The 21,746-nt window shown below is 47.9% G+C and overlaps 9 protein-coding genes across 9 annotated transcripts; 5 read left to right on the plus strand and 4 right to left on the minus strand.

Moving 5' to 3' along the window:
- The first annotated feature begins 834 nt into the window (after positions 1–834).
- Positions 835–4,248, plus strand: H257_08992 (hypothetical protein). The gene is made up of 6 exons (XM_009835099.1): positions 835–1,252; positions 1,308–1,397; positions 1,458–2,134; positions 3,285–3,405; positions 3,711–3,810; positions 3,881–4,248. Exons 1-6 carry the CDS (start codon positions 874–876, stop codon positions 4,155–4,157), a joined length of 1,644 nt encoding a protein of 547 aa, XP_009833401.1. The 5' UTR covers positions 835–873; the 3' UTR covers positions 4,158–4,248.
- Positions 4,249–4,573: 325 nt separating this feature from the next.
- On the minus strand, positions 4,574–5,842 carry H257_08993 (hypothetical protein). The gene is made up of 5 exons (XM_009835100.1): positions 5,692–5,842; positions 5,566–5,631; positions 5,337–5,445; positions 4,892–5,209; positions 4,574–4,839 (listed from the first exon to the last, which is right to left on the minus strand). Exons 1-5 carry the CDS (start codon positions 5,814–5,816, stop codon positions 4,690–4,692), a joined length of 768 nt encoding a protein of 255 aa, XP_009833402.1. The 5' UTR covers positions 5,817–5,842; the 3' UTR covers positions 4,574–4,689.
- Positions 5,843–6,023: 181 nt separating this feature from the next.
- Positions 6,024–6,542, minus strand: H257_08994 (hypothetical protein). Its single transcript, XM_009835101.1, has one exon. It carries the CDS (start codon positions 6,460–6,462, stop codon positions 6,085–6,087), a length of 378 nt encoding a protein of 125 aa, XP_009833403.1. The 5' UTR covers positions 6,463–6,542; the 3' UTR covers positions 6,024–6,084.
- Positions 6,543–7,209: 667 nt separating this feature from the next.
- On the minus strand, positions 7,210–7,609 carry H257_08995 (hypothetical protein; the record flags this gene model as incomplete). Its single annotated transcript, XM_009835102.1, has 2 exons — positions 7,210–7,437; positions 7,568–7,609. The coding sequence occupies 2 exons, from the start codon at positions 7,607–7,609 to the stop codon at positions 7,210–7,212; spliced, it is 270 nt and encodes an 89-aa protein (XP_009833404.1).
- Positions 7,610–7,896: 287 nt separating this feature from the next.
- H257_08996 (hypothetical protein) lies at positions 7,897–10,477 on the plus strand. The gene is made up of 4 exons (XM_009835103.1): positions 7,897–8,297; positions 8,405–8,648; positions 9,030–9,839; positions 9,997–10,477. The coding sequence occupies exons 1-4, from the start codon at positions 7,950–7,952 to the stop codon at positions 10,392–10,394; spliced, it is 1,800 nt and encodes a 599-aa protein (XP_009833405.1). The 5' UTR covers positions 7,897–7,949; the 3' UTR covers positions 10,395–10,477.
- A 2,062-nt stretch (positions 10,478–12,539) lies between these two features.
- Positions 12,540–14,304, plus strand: H257_08997 (hypothetical protein). The gene has a single exon (XM_009835104.1). The coding sequence runs from the start codon at positions 12,569–12,571 to the stop codon at positions 14,216–14,218; it is 1,650 nt and encodes a 549-aa protein (XP_009833406.1). The 5' UTR covers positions 12,540–12,568; the 3' UTR covers positions 14,219–14,304.
- A 1,414-nt stretch (positions 14,305–15,718) lies between these two features.
- H257_08998 (hypothetical protein) lies at positions 15,719–16,636 on the plus strand (the record flags this gene model as incomplete). The annotated part of the gene is made up of 2 exons (XM_009835105.1): positions 15,719–16,240; positions 16,613–16,636. Exons 1-2 carry the CDS (start codon positions 15,734–15,736, stop codon positions 16,634–16,636), a joined length of 531 nt encoding a protein of 176 aa, XP_009833407.1. The 5' UTR covers positions 15,719–15,733.
- A 1,011-nt stretch (positions 16,637–17,647) lies between these two features.
- Positions 17,648–18,670, minus strand: H257_08999 (hypothetical protein). Its single transcript, XM_009835106.1, has one exon. It carries the CDS (start codon positions 18,591–18,593, stop codon positions 17,688–17,690), a length of 906 nt encoding a protein of 301 aa, XP_009833408.1. The 5' UTR covers positions 18,594–18,670; the 3' UTR covers positions 17,648–17,687.
- A 768-nt stretch (positions 18,671–19,438) lies between these two features.
- H257_09000 (hypothetical protein) lies at positions 19,439–21,200 on the plus strand (the record flags this gene model as incomplete). The annotated part of the gene is made up of 2 exons (XM_009835107.1): positions 19,439–21,100; positions 21,177–21,200. The coding sequence occupies 2 exons, from the start codon at positions 19,439–19,441 to the stop codon at positions 21,198–21,200; spliced, it is 1,686 nt and encodes a 561-aa protein (XP_009833409.1).
- Positions 21,201–21,746: the final 546 nt, after the last annotated feature.

Below are 21,746 nucleotides of genomic sequence, written 5' to 3' on the forward strand. Positions count from 1 at the left end.
TGCGCTGCGGGTCTTTTCTTGTTCCGGCACGGGACTCACGCATCTTTCGCATGAGTGTGCTGTACGGAATTCGTGTCTTCAACGACACGATCTTGCCGCATTCACCTGCGAGCACGGTCAGCACCGCTGCGTCAAGTTCCTTCGTTGTGTAGCGACTCCGAGGGGTGGGCATGGCCGCGCAGTACCAGAGGTGATCCAATACGATAAAATTCGGTTTCGCGCGTCACTGGTATAGGTTTTTTGAGGTTATCCCGCCTAATATTTTTGTTATTTGATTGGCTAATTCCAAGAGATCATAAATAGGTCCGTGCGTCGTAAATAGAACCTTTACGTTAACCTCGGCAAGTGGTGTTGCGTGTAGCGTGCATGAAGAAGCACACTGGAAGTGTGTCAGCGTGCAATGCGTAAGTAAGGTTCGATCAGCATGACGGAATGGTTATGCATTGCATGTGTAGGAATGGACAGCATTTCGAACGTTCCATCGCAAAGGGGGACGGGCGTGACTCCCTCCGCTTGCGGGGAATGTACCCGTCCATTCAATTGATACACATGCTGACTTGCCCACGTAGTTGCCAATATAAACGCACGCATAACGCTCCAGTACGTAAGCCATCATTACGACTACAATTCTGGTCTTGCGATCCCTGACCTTTCGGAATTTACATTCTGACCAATCCGATGATTTAAAACGCATTTAAATACCAGTATCGGTCGGGATTTATCCTGTGAATTTCTACACAGCTATAAAATAACTGTAGGAAGATTTTTTTAGTCGATTTATTTTAATTTATCATCCTCGTAATATTCAAAACTCGATCAGAATTCCTTTACTGTATTTCAGGTCAAATACAATCCCAACAATACACGGCAGTGATGGCCACAGCGAACGACGTGTTGCCGCCTGGCGCTGTGCATGTAAAGTACACGGAGAAGAAGGAGGGCGGTAAGAAGGAAGAAGGTCCAGGCGTAATCTTGCTTCGCGATGCGCTGTGGATGAAGACAACTTCGCGGAAGCTATCCATTGCGTTCAAGGACATCCAGGACTTGCAAGTGAACGCGACTTCTGCGGGGGCATCCAAGACAGCGCGGTACATGATGCGGTTCCGTGTGCGTCAAACACCCATGGTGATGTACATCTTGGAGTTCACGACCAACGACGACCTCCAGCGCATCAAGGAGCAGCTCAGCCATGCGATCTTAACGACGATGCCGCCGCCACCCGCCTCCCATCATCCGTCGTTTCGAGGCGAAGGTTGGTGTACCCCACCCTACCATCGTCATTTGCTCATGTTTGTCTCCATGGATAGGCACATCGGACGCAGAGCAGAAGCAGCGTCAGCAGCTGCTGCAAAAGCACCCCAACACGCTCAAACGCCAGTACAACGACATGGTCGTGGGTACGTACAATCTACCTAGTACCTACTAGTACTTAGTACCTACTGTATGTATGTATGTAGGCGACTTGATTTCTGAACATGACTTTTGGAACTTACCTTGTCGCAAGCAACTGCTCTTAACCGAACGGGCGAAACGCCAGAAAACCGGGAAAACGTCGGAAATCTTGTCGGACGTGCAAGGCGAGAACCAGAGCGGCGGCAAATCGGTTAAGTACAACTTGAACCCAGAGATCATCCACCAGATCTTTGTGCAGTACCCTGTCGTGTACTTGGCATATCAAGAGCAAGTACCTGATAAGATGACTGGGCTCGAGTTTTGGGGGTTGTTTGTCAAGTCGAAGTATGCCCATCGCGATAAGACCAGCGGACTCTCGACCCAGCAAAATCAACAGCATCACCTTGGACATCCCGAAGATTTATTTACCAGATATGAAGAGAAGTATCAAGCCAAACTCCAGCAAGTCGGACCCACAGACCTCCAGCATGTGGACCCGCTCATCAACCTCGTCGCATCCTACTCGAACGACTCTGTTCAATCGACCACAGACACAAACCTGGCCAAATTCAACCGCCATGCCGCCGATGTCCTCCATGTGAAAGGCGCCGCCGCCGCCGCCCTCGACTCGATTGTGTTGGCTGTCGAATTGGATGACCTGGCGCCGCCCCAGCCCGAGCCCGTTCTGCCCCTGAGTTTGGAAAACGCAGCTCGATACTTCGAGCATGACAATACCTTGGATGTATGTATATGTATATATATCTATGCGATGTATTTTATTATATTACTATTCAGATGATGTGGGATGTATATGGATGTATGTATGGAATTGGGGAGTGCTTGTTGGTTGGGAATAGGTAAAGAAGTATGCGGGCGTGTATGTGTGTGTCGTTGTTATATGGGGGATGGATGGGTGGATGATCGATTAGCTTCTGATAGAGGATATTATATATATATATATATATATGAAATAAAGGTACACAAGACATCATGGATGATCGATTAGCTTCTGATAGAGGATATTATATATATATATATAGGAAATAAAGGTACACAAGACATCATGGATGATCGATTAGCTTCTGATAGAGGATACACAAGACACCAGAATGAATTGTTGTTGACTTTATACTAGTGTCTATTAAATTTCAGATTGAACACAATTCACTAAGAAATATATTGAAAAACCTATTATTGGTTCATTCATATGAGATGGATTCTGTGCTAGTACTGTATATGGTGGTGGAAAGGGGTACCAACGTGAATCCTTGGTAGCCAATCAGAATGCCACGTTCATTCTTTTTAGCCAATCAAACATATTCTTTGCTCGATTTGGGGACGATTTCAACAATCCCCCCACACAATATGGTGTCTGTCGATTTGGACTTTGGTGAGGTGGAATAGGGAAATATATGGACTCTGAATAACTAGAGTATTTTGGATAGTACTTTATGGATACAATTGTTGTGCTTTCAGTCAAATTTGCCTATTTTTGGGAATTGATGAAATCGCAACTAATCGAGCAAACGAGTATGATTGGCTACAAAGAATGAAGGTTGCAATTTGATTGGCTAAAAAGATTGATTGTAGTATTGCAGTCTCAAAGATACCTCTTCAACTTAGTTTTATATGAAATTTCGAAGGTCCGGAGATTGTTCGGCGGTTGATTCAATTGAAATGTTTGAGTAGAACACATTGTGGATTGCTTAATTCCGTAAAATGTAGGATCTGCAGGCTACCTTTGGTGCAGTTTCATATTGTGTGCTTTGATGTTGGAATAATGGCTATTGAAATCTATATATATATTTATTATATATATATATTATATATATATATATACATCGCGCATAGTTTGAGTCTTATAATTGATTTGAATTATTATTTTGCCATAGACCAAGTCGGAACTACTTGGGCACGAAACTACCAGCAGCAGCAATACAAAATGGCAGGCGTCCCAAGTTGCGCTGTCGCGTATGGTGCTGAGTCCACTCGACTTGTCGGCGGCTTTTCCTCGTAAGTAAAGTGTATAAGTCTAGTGTAGAGTATATATATATATATATAACTGTGGCGATAAGTGGGGTATTGTACTTTTGTATAGTGTATCTTTTTTAACTGTTGACATATAGTAGGTAGTGTCTTCACTTGTGTTTCGCTGGTATGATTCATATATATATATATATGGTTTGGTTATACATATGTATCTGCCAAGGTTGTGGGGTAGGTTCTTTTTTTGGAAGGAATATGATAATTATCTAATTAGTATGATTCTTTTATTAAATCAAGAAATTGTATGCATGTATTAAAAATATTGTATGTAGGGCATGCACGGGGGATATTGGATGATATTTTAAAAGAAAGTGACGAAACCAATGCATTGGATCAAGCCAATCGCCAAGCGGACACACGGTTCATCTCGAGGTATGTAGTTAGTTATATTAATATTATTATTAATATTATTTCTAATAACGATTGTATCTATCGTTTACAGCAACTTCAAGACCCAATTGACCAACCATTTTCACGACGTGAGCGAGTTGCTGCGACACTATCTGAGCTTCAAAGCCAAAGCTATGCACGAAGGCACGGCGGAGGCGCGGACGAAATTGGCCAAAATCAAGGCCAAAATGGGTGAAAAATTCGAGTATTTGGAGCATATTCGCAACAAGTTGCCGCCGGCGGAAAAGACGACGCTGGCGCCGCTGCTCACTCCGTTTCTAGATCAACTCAACATTCCGTTCTTGGACGACGATTCCAAAGCGTTTTAGTTAGTAGAGGTTGAGTGGTACTACTAGTATTACTAAATAAATGCCCAATATATTTCGATAAGTTGGTGACTTTTCACCTAACTAGTTACTGATAATACTACATGGACAAAAGAAGTTTTGACTAAGTACAGTTGTACTGTAATATACAACTACAATATGAACCGGATATACAATCCTTCATGCACAGACTGTACTTACGTGAATGGAGAAGGGTGAATTATACTGGTATAGTCGAAGGATGAATTGTACTGTTACTGTAGTTAGGTGTATGTAGGTTGTACGGTGAAAAATCATGGCGATATTTTACGTCGGCGTGAAATATAGTGGAGGTTGGATGAACGATATGGATGATCATTACGTGAAATATAACCGATGTGGGACTGTATTGAAAAAAACAGCTGAAATTCAACGCAAAATGGTGTAGTAAGGGGGTTAAGGTCCGTTGATGTAAATCTTATCCAATTATAAATTGTTGCCTTCCGTTTAGGCCATCTGGTTGATCATGCATAGGGTATTTTGTCCGTTGGCTTCGTTAGATCCGTGTCACAGATTGAGGACTCCTACGACAGTCGCCTTCATCGTCGTCGTTTCGAGTGGGTTTGGATTTGGGCGACGGGGGTTTGTTGAATGCGAGGGCCTTGAAATGTTGCGACATTTCATTCACGAGTGGGGCTGGCACGGCCTGGGGTAGCCCAATATTATCACGTTGAACTTTTCAAGTAGAATAGACATACACGTGTTTCAATGGTCAGTGGAGGACGGGGCAGCAGCGAAGGGGCGTTTAAAGGGGGATAAGGGGGTAAGTAAACGTCGGGGTGGACGTTTATCTCTTCTGCCACTGGCATGGCACACACGATCGAGTCGAAGTCGGGGGCAGATGGGGCTACGGGGGCTTGCAGCACCACCGACACGGAGTAGTGCTCAAAGCACACGACGCAAAACGAGTCCTGGTACTGGTTTTCCCAGCTGCATCGGATGCACACCCACCTGCCATCATCGTCGGCATGTCTGTCGCCCGTTGAACGTTCCGCCAATATGGATGGACTTGGTATCTACGCACACAGCTTACTTGCCAAAGGAGCATTCGGAAGGGTACGAGGTAGCTAGGTCGATGCACAGGATATGTACACGGAGGTTTTGAAACTATGCCTTGACAGTAGATTGGGTTTCTGTGCTTACTTGAACGGTATAGCCAGCAGGACACTCGTCGTGGACTTGTTCTTCCGGAGGGTCCCATTCGTGTAAAATTTCTTCCAACGCTAGCTTCAATCGCCCGGGAATATCCAACCTATTTAACCAAGGGATGGTAGTTGTATCGTCATTATTGTTATACAGTAGTCTAGGGTTTTAGTCTCTCTGGTCTACTGCCCATGTATTGGTCGGAGAATAGGACAGATTGATTACGTACGAATTCCATTGCGTAGGGTTGTGCAGAGCAACTCGTAAGTCGGCGGCCGTGGTAAACCAATTCTGCCTACAATAATGTTGTCGATTGCTCAGGTGTTGGTCTTGCGGGAATAGGAAAGAATGTTACTGTGCCAAGTACTGAGTCACGTGGTCCACTTGCGTCGCCGAGATGGCAGAGCCGCCCATTCGCTGGATGGCCAATTGCACCACTGTAGACGTCGCCTCGTAATCCCCCACCCGCCATGTACTCATACGATTCGTTTGGTTAGATGGCAACGCTTATATTTTTAGCTGCGAGGTCATCCCAAGGATGCCAGCGATGGACATTTGAGACACGTGAAAGAAGCCACCATACAGTATTGCCGTCAAAACATTCCTGTGGAGACCATTGATTTGTAAACGACGCACAGTAGTCGATGCATTCCTAGCTTACTGTTGTAGGGAGTTGTCGTACGGGGCTTGGGTCGGAAAATGGACTTACAGTTATATAAACTTATTATGCTACCAGTGAAATGCTCACTTAATACTGAAGGTACGCGGCCGCGGCGACCACCACGACACACACGTAGATAAAGTAGTTGTCGGACGGGGCACCTGCGATGTTGGCATTAGCGGCTTTGGTCGGGTCAACTGGCGCTTCGTATAGGGTGCCGATGCACATCTTGTCCATCAACGCTAGCGCGTCCGTGGTGTGCCCAATGTCTTCGAACAGCTCGTTCACGTCCGTGCCAGCTTGTGTGAGCACGAGCTCTGGGCCGCCAGGGTGGTCGTTGACGAACGGCGTGAAGTCGTAAACCTTCTTGGCGCCTGGCCGTCCGATGACGATCCAGCAGTCAGACTCTTTGTTGTGTGCGGCGACTTGTTCGAGGGTAAATACTTTGGCGGACGAGGCAACCATGATGTGTGGATTGATATATTGGTATGGTGTGGGTATGTCCAGGGAAATTGAGCAATGAGTTCATATTGTGTGGCCCTTGGAACGAATCGACGACGATACCAAACGCGCCACCACATCGCATATCTTTGACGCAACCGTCACCAGGACATCATGGTGACTTCTGTCGTCATCTGGTGTTGAATACCTTATTGTTTGTATGTGATTTCGTCGTGATGGTGGACGGTGCGAACGTTGCTGTGGTCAATTTATGTCGCAACCGATCGCGTCGACGGCGTGAACCAAACGTGTCATGCTGCATGGCTATGCTGTGATGATGTCATGTCGTCGTGACGATGCCATCGAGATGGGGGTGACAAGGGACCATCACTTTATAGCAGTGGTCGTCGTGACATGAACGGCCTGGACATAGCTGGCATGCATTGGCTGCGACTTGGTGCACACACAAGTTCTCGATCACAGTGGAGGGCGACGGTGACGAGAGGAGGTCATTGCCGATGACCTCTGAATGGCTTAGGCCACATCGCATGCCTAGATAAAACAAAGCCTGGCGTGTGATCCCAAGTTTGGCTGACGCATCACTCCACTGATAAGCTTATCGGAGGATGCCCTTATTAGGGATGGACGTTGGCACATCACAATGCGTAACAAGAGATCGATCTACTCAAGTTAGGAGTTCTAGATGTAACTGGTGGTCGCCATTAAGGCCACCCGCTGGGGACACGTAGTGCCATCCCGCAACCACAGCAATCACCGACACGTCCAGAAGCACGTTTCGCCGCTGGACGGACTGGCCTTGTTCACCGACATCTGCGCGGCTTCTTCAACGTGCCGATCAAGTACGTTGTAACATTTTGCGGGTGTGCAACGCGTGTTCGACGGCTTCAAAGGCGTCGTTGCTAACTTGGCCACCAAGTCTAGCACAATCTCGGCACCGCCGGGGTGGGCGTCCAGGTACTTGGTGACGTTGTACACCTTCTAGGCACCATCTTCGCCGATAAAGATTCAACTGTCGTCCGAGGTCTTGTGGGTCGCGACGTTCACATTACTTATTGGCAGTTCTTGTGCTTGGGAACATGAACGCATTGACATCGCCAGTCATTGCCACCTCGTTGGCGACGTCATCACCAAACTCGACGACGACTAGCATCATATCATACATATATTTATTATGCTAATATAATTTATATCTAAACATTTGTATCCAACTGGACGAAACATAGTTTTAAATATGGATCGTCGCTCAAACACGCTACGGGTATACCCATCGCGACGAATTCCGGATACGTATCCGGAATACACAACGGACACTCGCATGCCGCTCAAATTATTCAGGGATATACTATTACGGTATTATTGGTCAAACTAACTGAACGGTTTCCCCAGCGGTTTTGGTTTCATGTTGCCGCTGTTGCTACGGAATCTATTTTTAGCCCATCGCGTCCAAGAACCCAACGGAATAGTTTCCGGGGTTAACTTCAACCACCACCATGCCAAGCGAGTTCTTGCAGAAGCAGCAGAATGTGCCAATGATGTTTCGACGACATGGCGACGTCACCCCGAAGACGAAGGGGCATGCTCTGGGCGGGCACGTTCCAGCCCACGTGTACACGCGGCAGCTGGACATCCCCGCCGCGGAGAAGGTGGCGCCATTGATAGCGTTCGACCCGTCCAAGTCCAAAGTTCCCAACTTTATCGCGTTGGACAAAAAAGTGCTGCGCTTCGAAGGGTACTTTCTCGAAGCCGTGCACGAAAGCAACGTTGAAAACTACCGTGTCCGCAAATGCGTGGTGCTGTATTACCTCGAAGACAACACGATTCAGATCATCGAGCCCAAGGTACTTGAACCACCATAAATTAGTGTATGTGTCTCGGTTTTGGCACAGCTTGTTGGGGGGGGGTGTATGTGGAAGGTTATGTACATCCTAACAACTCTCGTGGGTAGATTGAAAACAGCGGCATTTTGCAAGGCAATTTCGTCAAGCGACACCGCATCCCCAAGCCAGAAAGCGACGACGACGGCAACATGGCGTATTATACGTTTTTGGACATCAACATTGGCACCCAAGTGACGTTCTACGGTCGCACATTTCACATACAAACTGCCGATCCGTTTACGCGAACGTTCTTGACAAGTCAGGGGATCCATGTTCCGGCGGACCAGCCCACCCCGCGTGATGCCTACACCGGTACGCTCTCCCAATAGCTTCCCCCTCTTCTTCTTGACTTTCCCCCCGTATACCCCCATGCGTGTATAATACATTACTATGTACATGATCAATTTTACATGAGCTTTCTGGGCTATGCTTACTTGTCCAAGCCAAACATCAAAGACTAAATCCAAGCTTGTTCGTATTTTGCATTCACATGACGGCTTTACCAGAACCTTGCACTATTGCGACGTACTAGTATTTCGAGCAAAGACACAATATACATATTAATTATACTAACGTTAGCTTTTATATATCTTTGACATGCATCCTGGCCAACCTATTGAGCTTCATATCGATCGATATACTACATGACAAAATGAACATCACATCCTCGGACGATAATTCACACTATATTAGTGATTCGACATGCGCACATGGCCCGTGAAACAGGGCAGGACATGGACGCCAACTATGGCAAGAAACAGTACCCGATGAAAGAGTTTATGGAGGCATCGCTTGGAAAATTCGCACGGCCACCGGACCACCGCCGTCGATTTGTCCAGCACGATCGCCACGTGTTGCGCTGGTTTGCCTTGTGGGATGACACATCCAAGCTGTACGGGACCAAACATCGGTACATTTTGCACTTCTTTTTGGCAGACAACACTGTCGAGATTCGCGAGTCGTACGACCGCAACAGCGGGTGTGACCCGTTCCCAAAGCTCTTGAACCGGTCACGTTTGTTAAAGCAGCCCAAGTTCGAAGGCCCGTTTGCCACTGCGTTGACCCACGCCGCCCCCCCACCGGAAGATGACTTTTTCAGCTGGGAACATCTGGCGGTGGGGGTCACTGTAACCATTTACAACCGCAACATTCTGCTGCTCGACGCAGACGAAAGTACCCGGGAATGGTACTTGGATCATGGAATTGACGTGGGCACGGCGCTGGTGCTACCGGACATGTCTGAGAAACCCAAGCCATTCGTCCCCCCGCCGTATAATGGCATCGGATCGGAAATCGACTCGCTCGGGTCGTGCTACCACTTAACCCCAAAACCCCACCGCAAATCGATGGAAGAAACGGACAACAAGATCATCTTGCGGTTCTGCGCCCACATGGACACGACCAAACCGGAAGACGTCCTGCGCCGGTTCATTGTCAGCTTTATGATCTGCGATTTGTCGATTATGGTCATGGAGCCTCCCCAGCGAAACAGCGGCATTGGCGGTACGTCGTCGTCTACCTCCTTTTACTGTACATGTATACCCGTTGTCAATGGGGAAGGGGGAACTGGATGCATCAAACGATCCTATATATATATATATATATTGACGTGATGAGTGGAGGAATCGACCAAGTTACGGGGTGTTGATTGTGTGTTTAGGGGGCAAGTTTATGGAGCGGGGGATTCATAAAGAGCCGCGCCGAGGGACGCCGTTTGCAAAATCGGACTTTTATGTCGGCGCCCGTATTGAAGTCGTGGGCCAGGGGTTCATTCTAGACAACTTGGACGAGTACTCGGCCAAGTACATGGAAGCCAACCCCAAGGACTTTCCCCATGCTGACCGGGACAGAGTGCTCCGGAAACTAAAGGACACGTGGCGACCGGCGCTATGGCATGAAGTCGACGGCGACGCGGAGCTGACAGAGGCGCAGGCACGGCGCTGGCTGGGCGACCTCGACTTGGTACACCATGAAGTGATTGCCCTCCTTCGGGGCCCGTGTGCCAGCGAAGACGGGAAGCTGGACGTGGCGAAACTCAAGGCAGAATTGGCCAAGTAGACGTGGATTGTAGACAAGAACGACATGGTCTAGAACGAAAACATAGATATCTATATATATAAATACCGATATACATACGTTGGTGTGTACTACTGTAGTACTGTTTGGTGTCGTTGGTCGCCCTAGACAAGTCATCTAGAATAAATAATGGCCGTACAGGTAGGACAGTAATGGCTGATGGGTAGGCGTCAATGAATGGTGAGTTACGAAGGGCGATATACTGTACTGTAGATGTTACAGTGATCCCTCAACGTTTGCTCGCGTTTCCAAATATAAATTTTCCAAGTCAGCCTATTGTACAAAGAAACCACGAACATTAACTTTGAAGGGTGACTATCTGCTGGTCAATTAACAGTAAGCAAAAGCTGAAGTGAATGGCCCAAGTTCCGAGGTAGAACCCCCGTATGAGCCCAGCAGTTGCGAATGGTCGTTGATGTGACGCAATTCCAGGCGGAAACCGACCAACGTATTGCCGTGAGCACGTCCACGGCGTACAAGTTACTTGGTTCGCGACCGGACTCGACGGTAGGATCATCAATGATGTCTAAAACATGATCCATTTGACGACGCTTGTAGTGGCTCTTGAACGCAGCGATGATACCGGCATCCATTGGCTCTCAAATGTCTTTGTGTGTGTAGTTGTCAATATGAGGTGTTGGCTCCTCAATTTTGAATTTTCAAACGATGCATGCATGTCATAAGGCCCTTAGTAAATTAATATCGAATAAAATTTAACGGAGTATAAATTTATACCAGGGAGCAAACGTTGAGGGATCACTGTACTTCGAAGTATTTGAATTGCGGTGAAGAGGTAACAATTAATACTACGTAGTAATACAGCATACAAATTCACTTTGGGGGGCTACATCGTAAAATCAAGATTGCATATGACTCAAGATTATATAGCCCACAACTTTTTATAGATAACGTTAGGCCCCCTATAGCCCCCCACCCAATATCGCATCTCTACCAAGGGAAAGACATATTCACTGGATGGATGATATAAACGTACTGTACACACACCACTGCATCACGTTGTGTCTAAAGTATATTTTATGGATCTGTACCCCCGAAAATGTCAATAAAATCTGATCGAAATGGATACAACTCAATAAGGTGGTCGGATTTCTTTTGTATGTTGTTCGGATTGGCCATTTCTACTTCCTTCACTTGTTTGATTGGCTAGAACGTAATAATTGGACAAATTTGACCAATATAAAGCGACTTGGGTACAAACTTCCAAGGATCCAACAAATTGTAATCGGAGTACTCAGCAATTTGGGTACAACTCGATAAGGCAAAATCATGGGTACTGTTCCATAAGGTAGGTTTGGACGGGTACAGAAGTACTGTAACTACTCACGTATTGACATTGCATGAGATATCGGTGTAAGTACACTGTACAGCAGAGTGAATTCATTCGTGGCGAGATATGAAAAATGCATGGCCAACTACAGTACTTACTACTACTTGTGAAGCCCACTGACTACCGATAGTGCTGTATTTTTTCGTGTCAAAGCCGCGCATACTCAGCGACACCACAGCGCATAGAATGCCGTGTTTTGCAAGGTAGGTACATGTTGACGACTTGTAATCGTCAACAGGAAGCAAACTCCCCAACCAATACTGGATCCTGCCGCGTTGTCATGCCAGCAATGGACATCCATTTTCAAGTACTGTACTGTACTTGTGTAATACACCGGACTACTCCGGAGTACTGTACTAGTATTAATACGTAGTAGTACTGTAGATACATAGCCAAAGTGGCAATTGTGAACCGTCAATGAGTGTAGCTACTGTATTGCCAGCGGATTACAAACGCAACATATCTTTGTGTATTCTCAAAACGTGTTTTGATGGTTGCCACGTAAAACACGTTAAAACGCGTTAAAAAGCTCAAACCCTATGAATGATGGACTCCATCGCCAGCAAAGTACAGTAGGGTCACTGCAATAGCTGTTTGGTCGCTGCAGGTAGCTACATTCCAAGCACTTGAATCCCATGGACGCTGATGACATGCGCCTTCGTGACGTTTGTACACGACGAGGAACGCCCATGTACGTTAAACCTATTTAACGTGATGGGACATCGGGTTAAAACACCGCGTGCAGTTTTATATCACAATGGTCATGCTACCCAACACAATCCATCCAACCATCACGGCCACGACTTGAATGGGCGCCGCGCACTCCAACGCCAGCCACGACCAGCGGACACCCGGGCAGCAGCAGCAGAAGCACCACCACCATCCTTCGTCCATCTTGTTCACGACATCCGACGGGTCGGTGGGGCTCACGCACGAGTTTGTTCAGCAGTATGTTCGACACATGCCGTTCGAAGTCAAGCAGCCGGTGCTCACACGGCGCCACGTCCGGCTGATCGAGGCCAACTGGACGCTCATCTCCCGCGGCACTTCGTCGGCGTACGACGAGACTCGGCACGGGAACCCTGATAAGTTCTTCCACCGGACGTACTACAGCCTATTGTTTGCCGTGATGCCGTCTTGCCGGTCAATATTTCGGTCGAGTATGCATCTGCAGGGCAAGTCGCTGTTTGCGATCTTACGAGCCATGACAAGCATCTTGCATTGCCCCGACATTGTCGACCGAATGCAAGCGTTGGCGGGGCGACATTTGACCTACGGATGCGAAAAAACCGACTACACAACCGCGGGCGTGACGCTCTTGAAGACACTTGAGATTGTGAGCGGCGACCAGTGGAATTACGACGTCAAGGAAGCGTACTTGACGGCGTTCTGCCTGCTCATGTACCTCATGCTGCCGGTAATCGTACACAACCCGCCGGCCGCGGTCACCGACAGCGTCGTTGCTACCATCACGGCCATTAAAGTAGGCCAGCACTCGCAGCACCATCACCAGCAGAAGGCGACTCCAACTCCCCATCTTGTCGACCACCCCAAACGCAAAACCAGACGCATCACGTTAACCCATGCATTTCCGTTGCGCTTTCTGCCTGGAGATGGGGTCATCCTTGGCATTCCAGTGCTTGACCAACCATCCCAACCACAAGCACTCGACGCTCCAGTATCCGACGAACCCAGCAATCCCCTATTGTCCACCTCCCGCCAGTCGAAGAAACCACCCCAACAGCGTACTTCCATGGTCAAACAATACTTTCCCATTGCTTCATACCGGCCGCATGCGTCGAATTCACTTGACATTTACGTGCACGACGATACCACAGGTGCACACCATCCTTGGTTTCACTCGGTCGAGTCTCAAACCATTGGAAACGCCGATCTTCGGCTGTACTGGGTCGAATCGGATCACCATTTTGAAGTCGACGATGTGCCGAAACTGCCCAAGTCGGTGCTGTTTGTCAGCTACGGCCTGGGCCTGGCGCCGTTTATGGCCATGCTCCAAGCTCTGCACAGCGTCCGACAGACGTATGATGGACATGTAGTCGTGCTGCACTGCGCCGCCACGTTAGAAGACGCTGAAGCCGACCTGTCGTTAGCGGCGTCGAGCGTGGCTGAGATCCGGCAGTGGCCGCAGTGCTCGATCCAGTGCGGTACCCCCGACGCGATGCTGCCCCTTATCTCGCTCGTGCCCAACCCCCAACAAGCCCAGCACCTGTACGTGTGCGGCCCCCCGTCGTTTGTCGATGCTACCCAGGACACGTTCACGCAAGCGGGCGGCCTCGCCCAACATGTACATGTATCGTACTATGACATGTACAATGGAATGGTCGACGGCGAAAGAGTGCCGACTCCAAAACATCCGAGTGATGGAGGGGACAAGCTAGCGGGGGTGTGGAATCGCCGGAGGACAAACAACGGCGGCCCCAACCGAGTTGTTCCGTAGGAGCAAGAAGAAGAAGAATATTATGGCTGGAAGAGAGTTTGACGCGAGATTATTAAATATATATAGATATATGTTAAGTGTGGAGAGATGGGATATAGGAATGTGGTGTGCAGCCTGGCGACGGCATTCGTGGGGGTTAAGATGATCGTGCCAACTTGTGAACACTTGAACACTACTGTAGTATACAAATACTGTATACATATGGAAGTAGTAAGTACTACATGACAGCAAATTGACGCAATACATTGTAGTACATACTGTAGTACTTTGCGTACAAGTACAGTATACATGACAGCAAATTGACGCCATACATTGTAGTACATACTGTAGTACTTTGCGTACAAGTACAGTAATATGAATTGGGCATATCTCACGACGACATTTGACAAGGACTTGGCGAAAATCAGACGACACTCTGTAGGTACGAATACATCTGACGTTATATGTGAAGTTACGTGTGGCTCCAACTAACTGGTCGTTGCAAAGCTTGGGAAACGAGCTCTACGACGTGGCTACGGTTGATTTAGTAGCGAAACTGCACACGAACTACAGTATGGCTGAGATATCATGTACTGTATAGCCGCTTGTTAGGGTTGATGGGACATGTGTTCCATCCACAATGATTTGACTTTCGATGTGTAGTTCATTCGATGCTGCTTGTTATGTAGGGTGTAATGCCCATTCTACTTATGCGCGGTTGCTACGTCCACTTGCATGATGATGTTCCTTGTTGAACGTGAGTTGCAAATCAAATTGAACTCGGAACAGGGATAACGGTATTAGAGCATCTCCACCGCATTCCATAACTATTAATACTCGGAGTAGTGGTTTAGTACCTCACAACGCTCCGCGACGTTTGATTGGATGTTTTCGCGTTCGAATATGCAATGTAGCCAATCAGAGGCAAATAAATTTAGATTAACCAATGGGGGGGGTTGATTCGATCGACCAGTCAATTCCAACTCAGAATGCTACAGTGTAACCTCGACACGTCGCTCGAATTTGGGCGACGTCAGAATGGAGATTCCAACCGTGGAATGCTGTATAAGGTATAACAACGTTATGTCTAGAATCGGAAGTGCCATGACACCCTCGTTTTGGCCTGCCGCTCATGTCTACATTTTTGGCCATTTGACGTTTGTGCAATAATATTACACTCTGTGGAGCTGCGGAAGCGTTCCAAGCATTGTATATATGGATGGCACCAAGCTGGGTCAACAATATACGCAGTGTGACTTTATACAATTGTATGGCGTCAAACGTACATATTCGCAATACACATAACGTTCGGCCAAGTTAGTCCAAAATGATGGTGTCGTTCGATTGTTGTGTGATCGCAAGTTCATATATTGGTATGGGATTCCACAGTTCAAGTATTTACCCAGGTTTAGTGAAAAGCATTGATATAACCTCCAGTATGATATTGTATCGTAATATACAGTGTATCATGTTTCATTTTACCAATCACGCGCAACATGATATTGTTGTCCACACACACCTTGAGAGTCCAGCTCGATGTCGATGGCAGTGTTGTTGGCGATAACCTTCGCCGTCCTTGGGATCGTGGTGTCTGGTATGTCCGTGGTGTTCTTTCCAAATGGACGTGATTCGTTGACCGCGCCCACCCGTGTGTCCAACACCGAAGGCATCGCAGTGCAAGTGGGGCCAAACCAGGCCAAGACCGTCCAGGCGTTGGTAGCGTACCTCTCGACAGTTGCTGCGTTGAGTTACCACGGAGATCGCGTCTTCACGCTGACCGGCGACACTGTCATGTCGTTCGACCAGCTGGTTGAGCACAAGCATTTGTATGTGACGGTTCCCGGCGAGGCGTTCGTAGCACCTCTGGACGACCTGGTTGAGGATGAGGAGATAGTAAGTTTTAAGTCGCCAATTGTGCTGACATTTTGGAACAAATTCGAAGTGCCCGTGGACGTTTACTGGTTCGACAAGCATATTTACAAACTCGATGCAAACGAAACCCAAGCGTTTCACGCATTGCACGGCGATCTCTTTGAACGATTGGTAGTATTTTATGTACTTTCAGTCTTATTTTGGTTGTTATCTTGGCGTACGTTATTTGATTTCATGGTCTGGTAAGATTTCAAAAATAATATTCCAATTTCTCGCAAAATGGGATTAGCCAAAATTGCCATTTTCAAAATGGAGGTAAAAGGTCCATTTTGTAAGTTAAGGCGTTTTGGACCTCGTCAACGAGTAAATCCGAAGATGAAGAACACCCCCCACTAAAGCACAACTGAACGACCTTTTGGCCGAGCTCGGGTTCGGGAAAAGGGCCACGAACCAGTTAGTTGGCTCGGCGGGGATCTCGATTGCATCGTCTGCGATACATAGTGGAGAGGGTTTTGACGACGACCATTTTGTATTACCTGCAAGGCCCCCGTGATTGATCGAGGCTGACTTGAGAGCGTTGGTGAATTTCCTTCCGTGCTCCTGAACTGGCTAATAAAATCCAGCAAAAATACCAAAAACAGCACATATCTCGCAACGCAACCATGTGTTGTGGACGAAGTGGTCGTGGGAATGCGAGTTTTGACCACTGAGCAGTTTGAGTGAGCATTGTGTTAGCCAAGTAAGAAGACATGGACGAAGCGCAATGTTTAGTGAAGTGCTGGCCAGTGTCGAATCGTTGGAAGTGGTTTATGGCATTGTGACCGCCGACATTGTTCAATGATGCTTTTACCCAAGCTAATGAGAACGCATTTAACCAGCGCCACTAGCCTTATCCTCCCCGTCCCCAACACCACAACCGGTTTGCCGAACGTTGGAATAATCCCTTTGAAACGTAGCCGACATTGTCCATGGGATGCTGTCGGATTACCTTGCCAACTACCGTGTAACGTATATAGGTTTAGACAGCCATATAGATTTGGACTCCTCTGTAAAATTATATAATTGGATTATTACACTTGATTATTGTATGCATATGGTAATTTACACTATCCGTATCCGGATACTTGCCCCGCCACTGTCCAAATCTATATAGGTTACACGGTAGTATTGTGCCTTCGAGTGAAATTTCGTGTTGTGGTTATCTCGTTGGAATTTAAATCGATTTGATTGGCTACTTCAGATGAGCTCAAAATGATTAGCCAATCAAAACCTTCTCAATGAAATTCAACCAGATCGATTGTGGATCGGTTTGGTCGGCGCGATTCGACCCCCTCCCCAAATTTGTATCAAATCGACAATATATATGAAATGCCATATTTGACAATGATTATTGGCACAGTTATGCTGATGTGATATGCAAGCGTTTAGTGGAACGAGACTGGCCTGCCGCGAGGGGGATTACTCCAAGAGCAGCGTCAATGTCAATTTTCACACCTTCAACGGTGTTGAAGTCGAGTTCATCCTTCTGAAAATGAATTGATTGACACTAGTCAAATGCTACTATTAATAGTAGGTATATTAATATATATATATATATGCTACTACTACTAGTACTCGTCTAGTTGCCCAGGTGATTTTTCTTGGCCCATCGACGGACAGCTTCTTCAGAAGTGGGCACGGGGCCCAGGAACCGCGCTTGGTTGGTCGTGTCGGCGACAAACTTACCTGTCCGGAAGAACAGCAGCATCGTAATGATGTCGTACGCCAGCGCATGCAACAGCTTGGTCGGGTACTTGAAGGTCGAGAGGATCCACCACGGCACGGTCACATTGGTCAGTTTCGTGTTCGTCGCCTGTTCAACCAGCGCTTGGATCTGCGCATTTGTCTTGGGGCCATCCTGCCAGCCAATGTCAATCGTTTGGTTGGCGATGGCGTCGTCCGAAGTGGCCGCGGCGGTCGCCAAGTTGTCGGCCAAGTCGTCGCTCAACGTGTACGACCACGGGGTTGTGGTATCGCCGATGCTGAGGTACCGACCCTTGGGAACGTTGTCGGCCACCCAATCCGGCGACTGGTCGAGAAACGCAGACGCGCGAATAAACACGTACGGGATGCTCGTAGCCTTGACCAGCGCCTCTGTGACCGCCTTGGCGTGGAAGTGGGGCACGTCGGGTGCATGGTCGCAGCCCGTGATGCTCAGAAACACAAAGCGCGTGACGTGGGGCGACGACGCGATGGCGTCCACGAGGTTCTTGTTGCCCAAGTAGTCGGCTTCGATCGACTCCTTCATGTACCCGTTGGCAGTGCTGATGACTGTGTCCACGTTGGCCAGAACTTGCGTCAATGAAGCAGGCTGGAGCATGTCGCCTTGCACCCATCGCACAGACGAGTCGGACGTGGGCGGCGCGCGACGAGAGAGCGCGACCACGTCCGTGAGGTCGTCCCGAACGAGGGACTTGACGACGAGACGGCCGAGGTTGCCGGTAGCACCAACCACAAGAACTCGACGGCGAAGAGAGGATTGCATGGCGGTGATGGAGGTAGAGGTGATGCTGTAAGTGCGGAAATGAAACGGTGTCGGCCGAGAGCATCACATTATTGCTGGATTTGTCGTAATATGTCGAAGGGTTTTATTTGTCGCAATCGATGGTGAATGTATTTGTTGGCGAATCAAATCACTTGATGAGAAAATACGGGGATTTGATTGGATGAAGTGAAATTCTCAATAGAACGATTTGGATATCGTTGAGATTGCATCAACGCGAACGAATATTATTATTGCCTGACACAGCCGTCTGAATTCTTATTCAGATTGCTCTAGGATTAGAAGTACTAGTATGCCTATGTCGACTACAAAGCCTTGAATTGATTGAAATATTCTCATAAAATCCTGAAAAAGTGGCCTGGAGCAATATAAGTGGGTCAGTACTACGTGGTGCTCCGAGTAGAGACTTTACAGTTAACAAGTGCGAATTGTGATACTTTTTCATAATAGTAATGAGTACTAATATTAATATTAATAGTTATTAATAGTACTAACGTTAGTAGTATACTACATACTACTCGGAGTGTACTACGTAATAGTATAGTACAGTATTACTACAGTTAGTATCAACTACTCGGAGTCCTAGTATTAATAGTATAGATATTGATATTAATAGATAGTATTTTAATACTATCTATTAACACTACTATTAAAATAGTAGTGTTAATAGTATTAATAGTATTATTGATAGTAGTACTACGTACGAGTAGTACTTACTTGTAATTAGTTCTGACAATTTCATGAAAAAAGTAAACGTTTGGGGCAAAAAATTCATGGTTTCTCGAAAATTCGATAAATTTGGTGTTTTCATTTCACTGTTTTGAACCATGTTCCGCGCTCGCAAAGCCTCGTCCAAGAAGCCGGCGGCGGCGACATCCAAGACCCGACAGGCCACCGACGACGGCGATGCTGCAAGGGACGACGTAGATCATGCGATTCCATCGATCCCGAGCGCTTCCCCGAGTGGCGGCGAGGATGATAATGGGGATGTCGACGCCATCGATGCAATTCGGGCTCGCCTCCAGCAGAAACAGCGGAAGCCTCCCGACTTCACGTCCAAAAAGGCAAACAAGCGACCGTCCGTCGTCGCGTCCTTTGACGACGACGACGACGATGGTCCATCGTTTCGGCTCAAGAAGGGCAAGATTGCCCGCGTCCCTGTTGCGTCCGCGACGAGCGCCGCCGATCAGTCCCCCTCCGACAGCGCATCCCACAGCTTGTACTCGACCGAGAATCTGAACGCGTTGAAAGCCGCGCAGAAACACTTCGTCAAGGCCGTCGATGACGATACACTCGTGCCGTCTCCGTCCCCGTCTCCGCATCCTGATTCTACCAAAGTCAACAACCACCACCTCGACGTGCCTATCGAAGAAGAAGAAACGTTCATTCCCCTCAACCCTTCCTCGCTCCCTCCCGACCACTCTGATACGTTCCATGGATCTGATCGTCGTCATCTCGAAGAAGCATCGTTGGACACTGACGACTTGCCTCACGAAGGCGAAGACGACGACCCGGGCGACATGCAGTGGGAAGCCGACCAGCTCCGTCGCGCCGGCCTCGTCCCCCCATCTCGTCCCGCGCCATTGTACTCCAAGACCTCGTCCTCCCACCTGTCGTTTCATTCCCTTGGCCACGTCATCACCAAGTTGCAATCGACGCATGCGACGATGGTGGACCAGATGGACGCGCGCGCTCGTGACGTGCACCGCGTCGACGTGGAATTGACCCAATTGGCGTCGTCCATTGCCGCCCTCGACGACGAGCTGGCCGCGTGCGGCACCACGTTTGACGCCATGCAAACATTGTGGGCGTATCTGACCACATTATGTCACTGTTTGCGAGCAAAAGACCGAGCGTTGGATCGCATGTCTGATTCCACTCGATCTGAGTCTGATTCTGCTCGATCTGAGTCGACGCATCAGGTGTGGGCAGACGTAGACGACGAGTTTGCCAGTTTAATGGCCGTGTTGGCTCGGTTTTCGCAGTGGAAAGCCGACCCGACCACGGCCGCCTCGTACGAGTCCACGTACGCCGCCTTGGCATTGGCGCAGCTCATCGTGCCATATGTCCGCGCGGACTTGTTGTCGTTTAATCCATGGCGGCATCGATGGGAAGACCTGGCGTGGGTAGCCGTAGTCCGCGCATTTGACTCTCAAAGCCACTCTCAAAACCACTCTCAAGGCCACTCTCTTGCCCCGTCGTTGGAGAGTGTGGGGGTCGACTTGGTGGTGCAGAAAGCGATGGAAATGATGCAGCACTTTGACTGGCACTGTCAAATACATGTCGAACACGCCTTGTATTTGCTACAAAGCGTGGGCGGCGGGTTGCAAGACATGATGGCCGACGCGTTGGCGGCGCGGGCACTCCACACCATGCGAAGCGGCGCGGTGGTTGCGACTAATCCAGTGTTTCAGAAGCACTTGAGGATGCTACGATTACCCCAAACAAACGCACTTGTGGCCACGCTGTGCCAGGAAGAATTCCATCGAGTACGAGATGCCGCCTTGAGAAGACCAGATGGGGACGACAATGTGAGAATATTACCAAGCGACGCTGTGTTTCTAGTCGACCAAGTGCTGGGAATTGTAAAAGACTGGCCAATTTACTGCCATGAAGCACTGCCAGTACTGATGCAATATGCTGACCTTGTGAACCATCATCTCCCAGACGTACCCGCCAAGCAACAGCTCGTAAACTGCATAGAATGCAAGCTCAAAGCAAATCCTATAAGACAAGAATAATACACTGCTATTCATAGTATGTCGCTTGTCTATAGTAGTACTACGTAGTAGTACTAGTGGACATTCGGTACTAATTTCCATTGGTCAGCAGTCCGAAATTACTTCTCTCTGATTGGCTACAATCCATTTCGATTTAGGATATTAGCCAATCACATGTCTCGGCTCGGTTTGTGTAAATGGAAGAGACTCGACAATACTGTAACGTTACTACCGTTATCCCACTACTTGTATAGATGGGGTTTCAGGATTTCATGAGGATAATATTAATACTAACTACTGTATTAATTTCAAACTACTTGGTAGATATTAATAGTAGTAGACATTGGCATACTTTTCACTAGCCAGTACAGTACTGGTAGGATTAGTCCTAGTGGAAACTACTATTAGTACGTAG

Source organism: Aphanomyces astaci (genome assembly GCF_000520075.1).
Source record: "Aphanomyces astaci strain APO3 unplaced genomic scaffold supercont1.21, whole genome shotgun sequence".
Lineage (NCBI taxonomy): Eukaryota > Oomycota > Saprolegniomycetes > Saprolegniales > Verrucalvaceae > Aphanomyces > Aphanomyces astaci.

What these genes read in the sequence shown, in the direction of transcription:
- H257_08993 (XM_009835100.1), bottom strand. Translation starts at nt 5,816, where the DNA reads ATGAGTACATGGCGGGTGGGGGATTACGAGGCGACGTCTACAGTGGTG. An exon ending in GTGACTCAGTACTTGGCACA is followed by an intron (nt 5,632 to 5,691) that starts GTAACATTCTTT and finishes ACATTATTGTAG; the next exon opens with GCAGAATTGGTTTACCACGG. An exon ending in CACTGACCATTGAAACACGT is followed by an intron (nt 4,840 to 4,891) that starts GTATGTCTATTC and finishes GGGCTACCCCAG; the next exon opens with GCCGTGCCAGCCCCACTCGT.
- H257_08994 (XM_009835101.1), bottom strand. Translation starts at nt 6,462, where the DNA reads ATGGTTGCCTCGTCCGCCAAAGTATTTACCCTCGAACAAGTCGCCGCA.
- H257_08997 (XM_009835104.1), top strand. Translation starts at nt 12,569, where the DNA reads ATGGGCGCCGCGCACTCCAACGCCAGCCACGACCAGCGGACACCCGGG.
- H257_08996 (XM_009835103.1), top strand. Translation starts at nt 7,950, where the DNA reads ATGCCAAGCGAGTTCTTGCAGAAGCAGCAGAATGTGCCAATGATGTTT. An exon ending in TTCAGATCATCGAGCCCAAG is followed by an intron (nt 8,298 to 8,404) that starts GTACTTGAACCA and finishes TCTCGTGGGTAG; the next exon opens with ATTGAAAACAGCGGCATTTT. An exon ending in GCGAAACAGCGGCATTGGCG is followed by an intron (nt 9,840 to 9,996) that starts GTACGTCGTCGT and finishes TTGTGTGTTTAG; the next exon opens with GGGGCAAGTTTATGGAGCGG.
- H257_08992 (XM_009835099.1), top strand. Translation starts at nt 874, where the DNA reads ATGGCCACAGCGAACGACGTGTTGCCGCCTGGCGCTGTGCATGTAAAG. An exon ending in TCCGTCGTTTCGAGGCGAAG is followed by an intron (nt 1,253 to 1,307) that starts GTTGGTGTACCC and finishes CTCCATGGATAG; the next exon opens with GCACATCGGACGCAGAGCAG. An exon ending in CTTGTCGGCGGCTTTTCCTC is followed by an intron (nt 3,406 to 3,710) that starts GTAAGTAAAGTG and finishes TATTGTATGTAG; the next exon opens with GGCATGCACGGGGGATATTG.
- H257_08999 (XM_009835106.1), bottom strand. Translation starts at nt 18,593, where the DNA reads ATGCAATCCTCTCTTCGCCGTCGAGTTCTTGTGGTTGGTGCTACCGGC.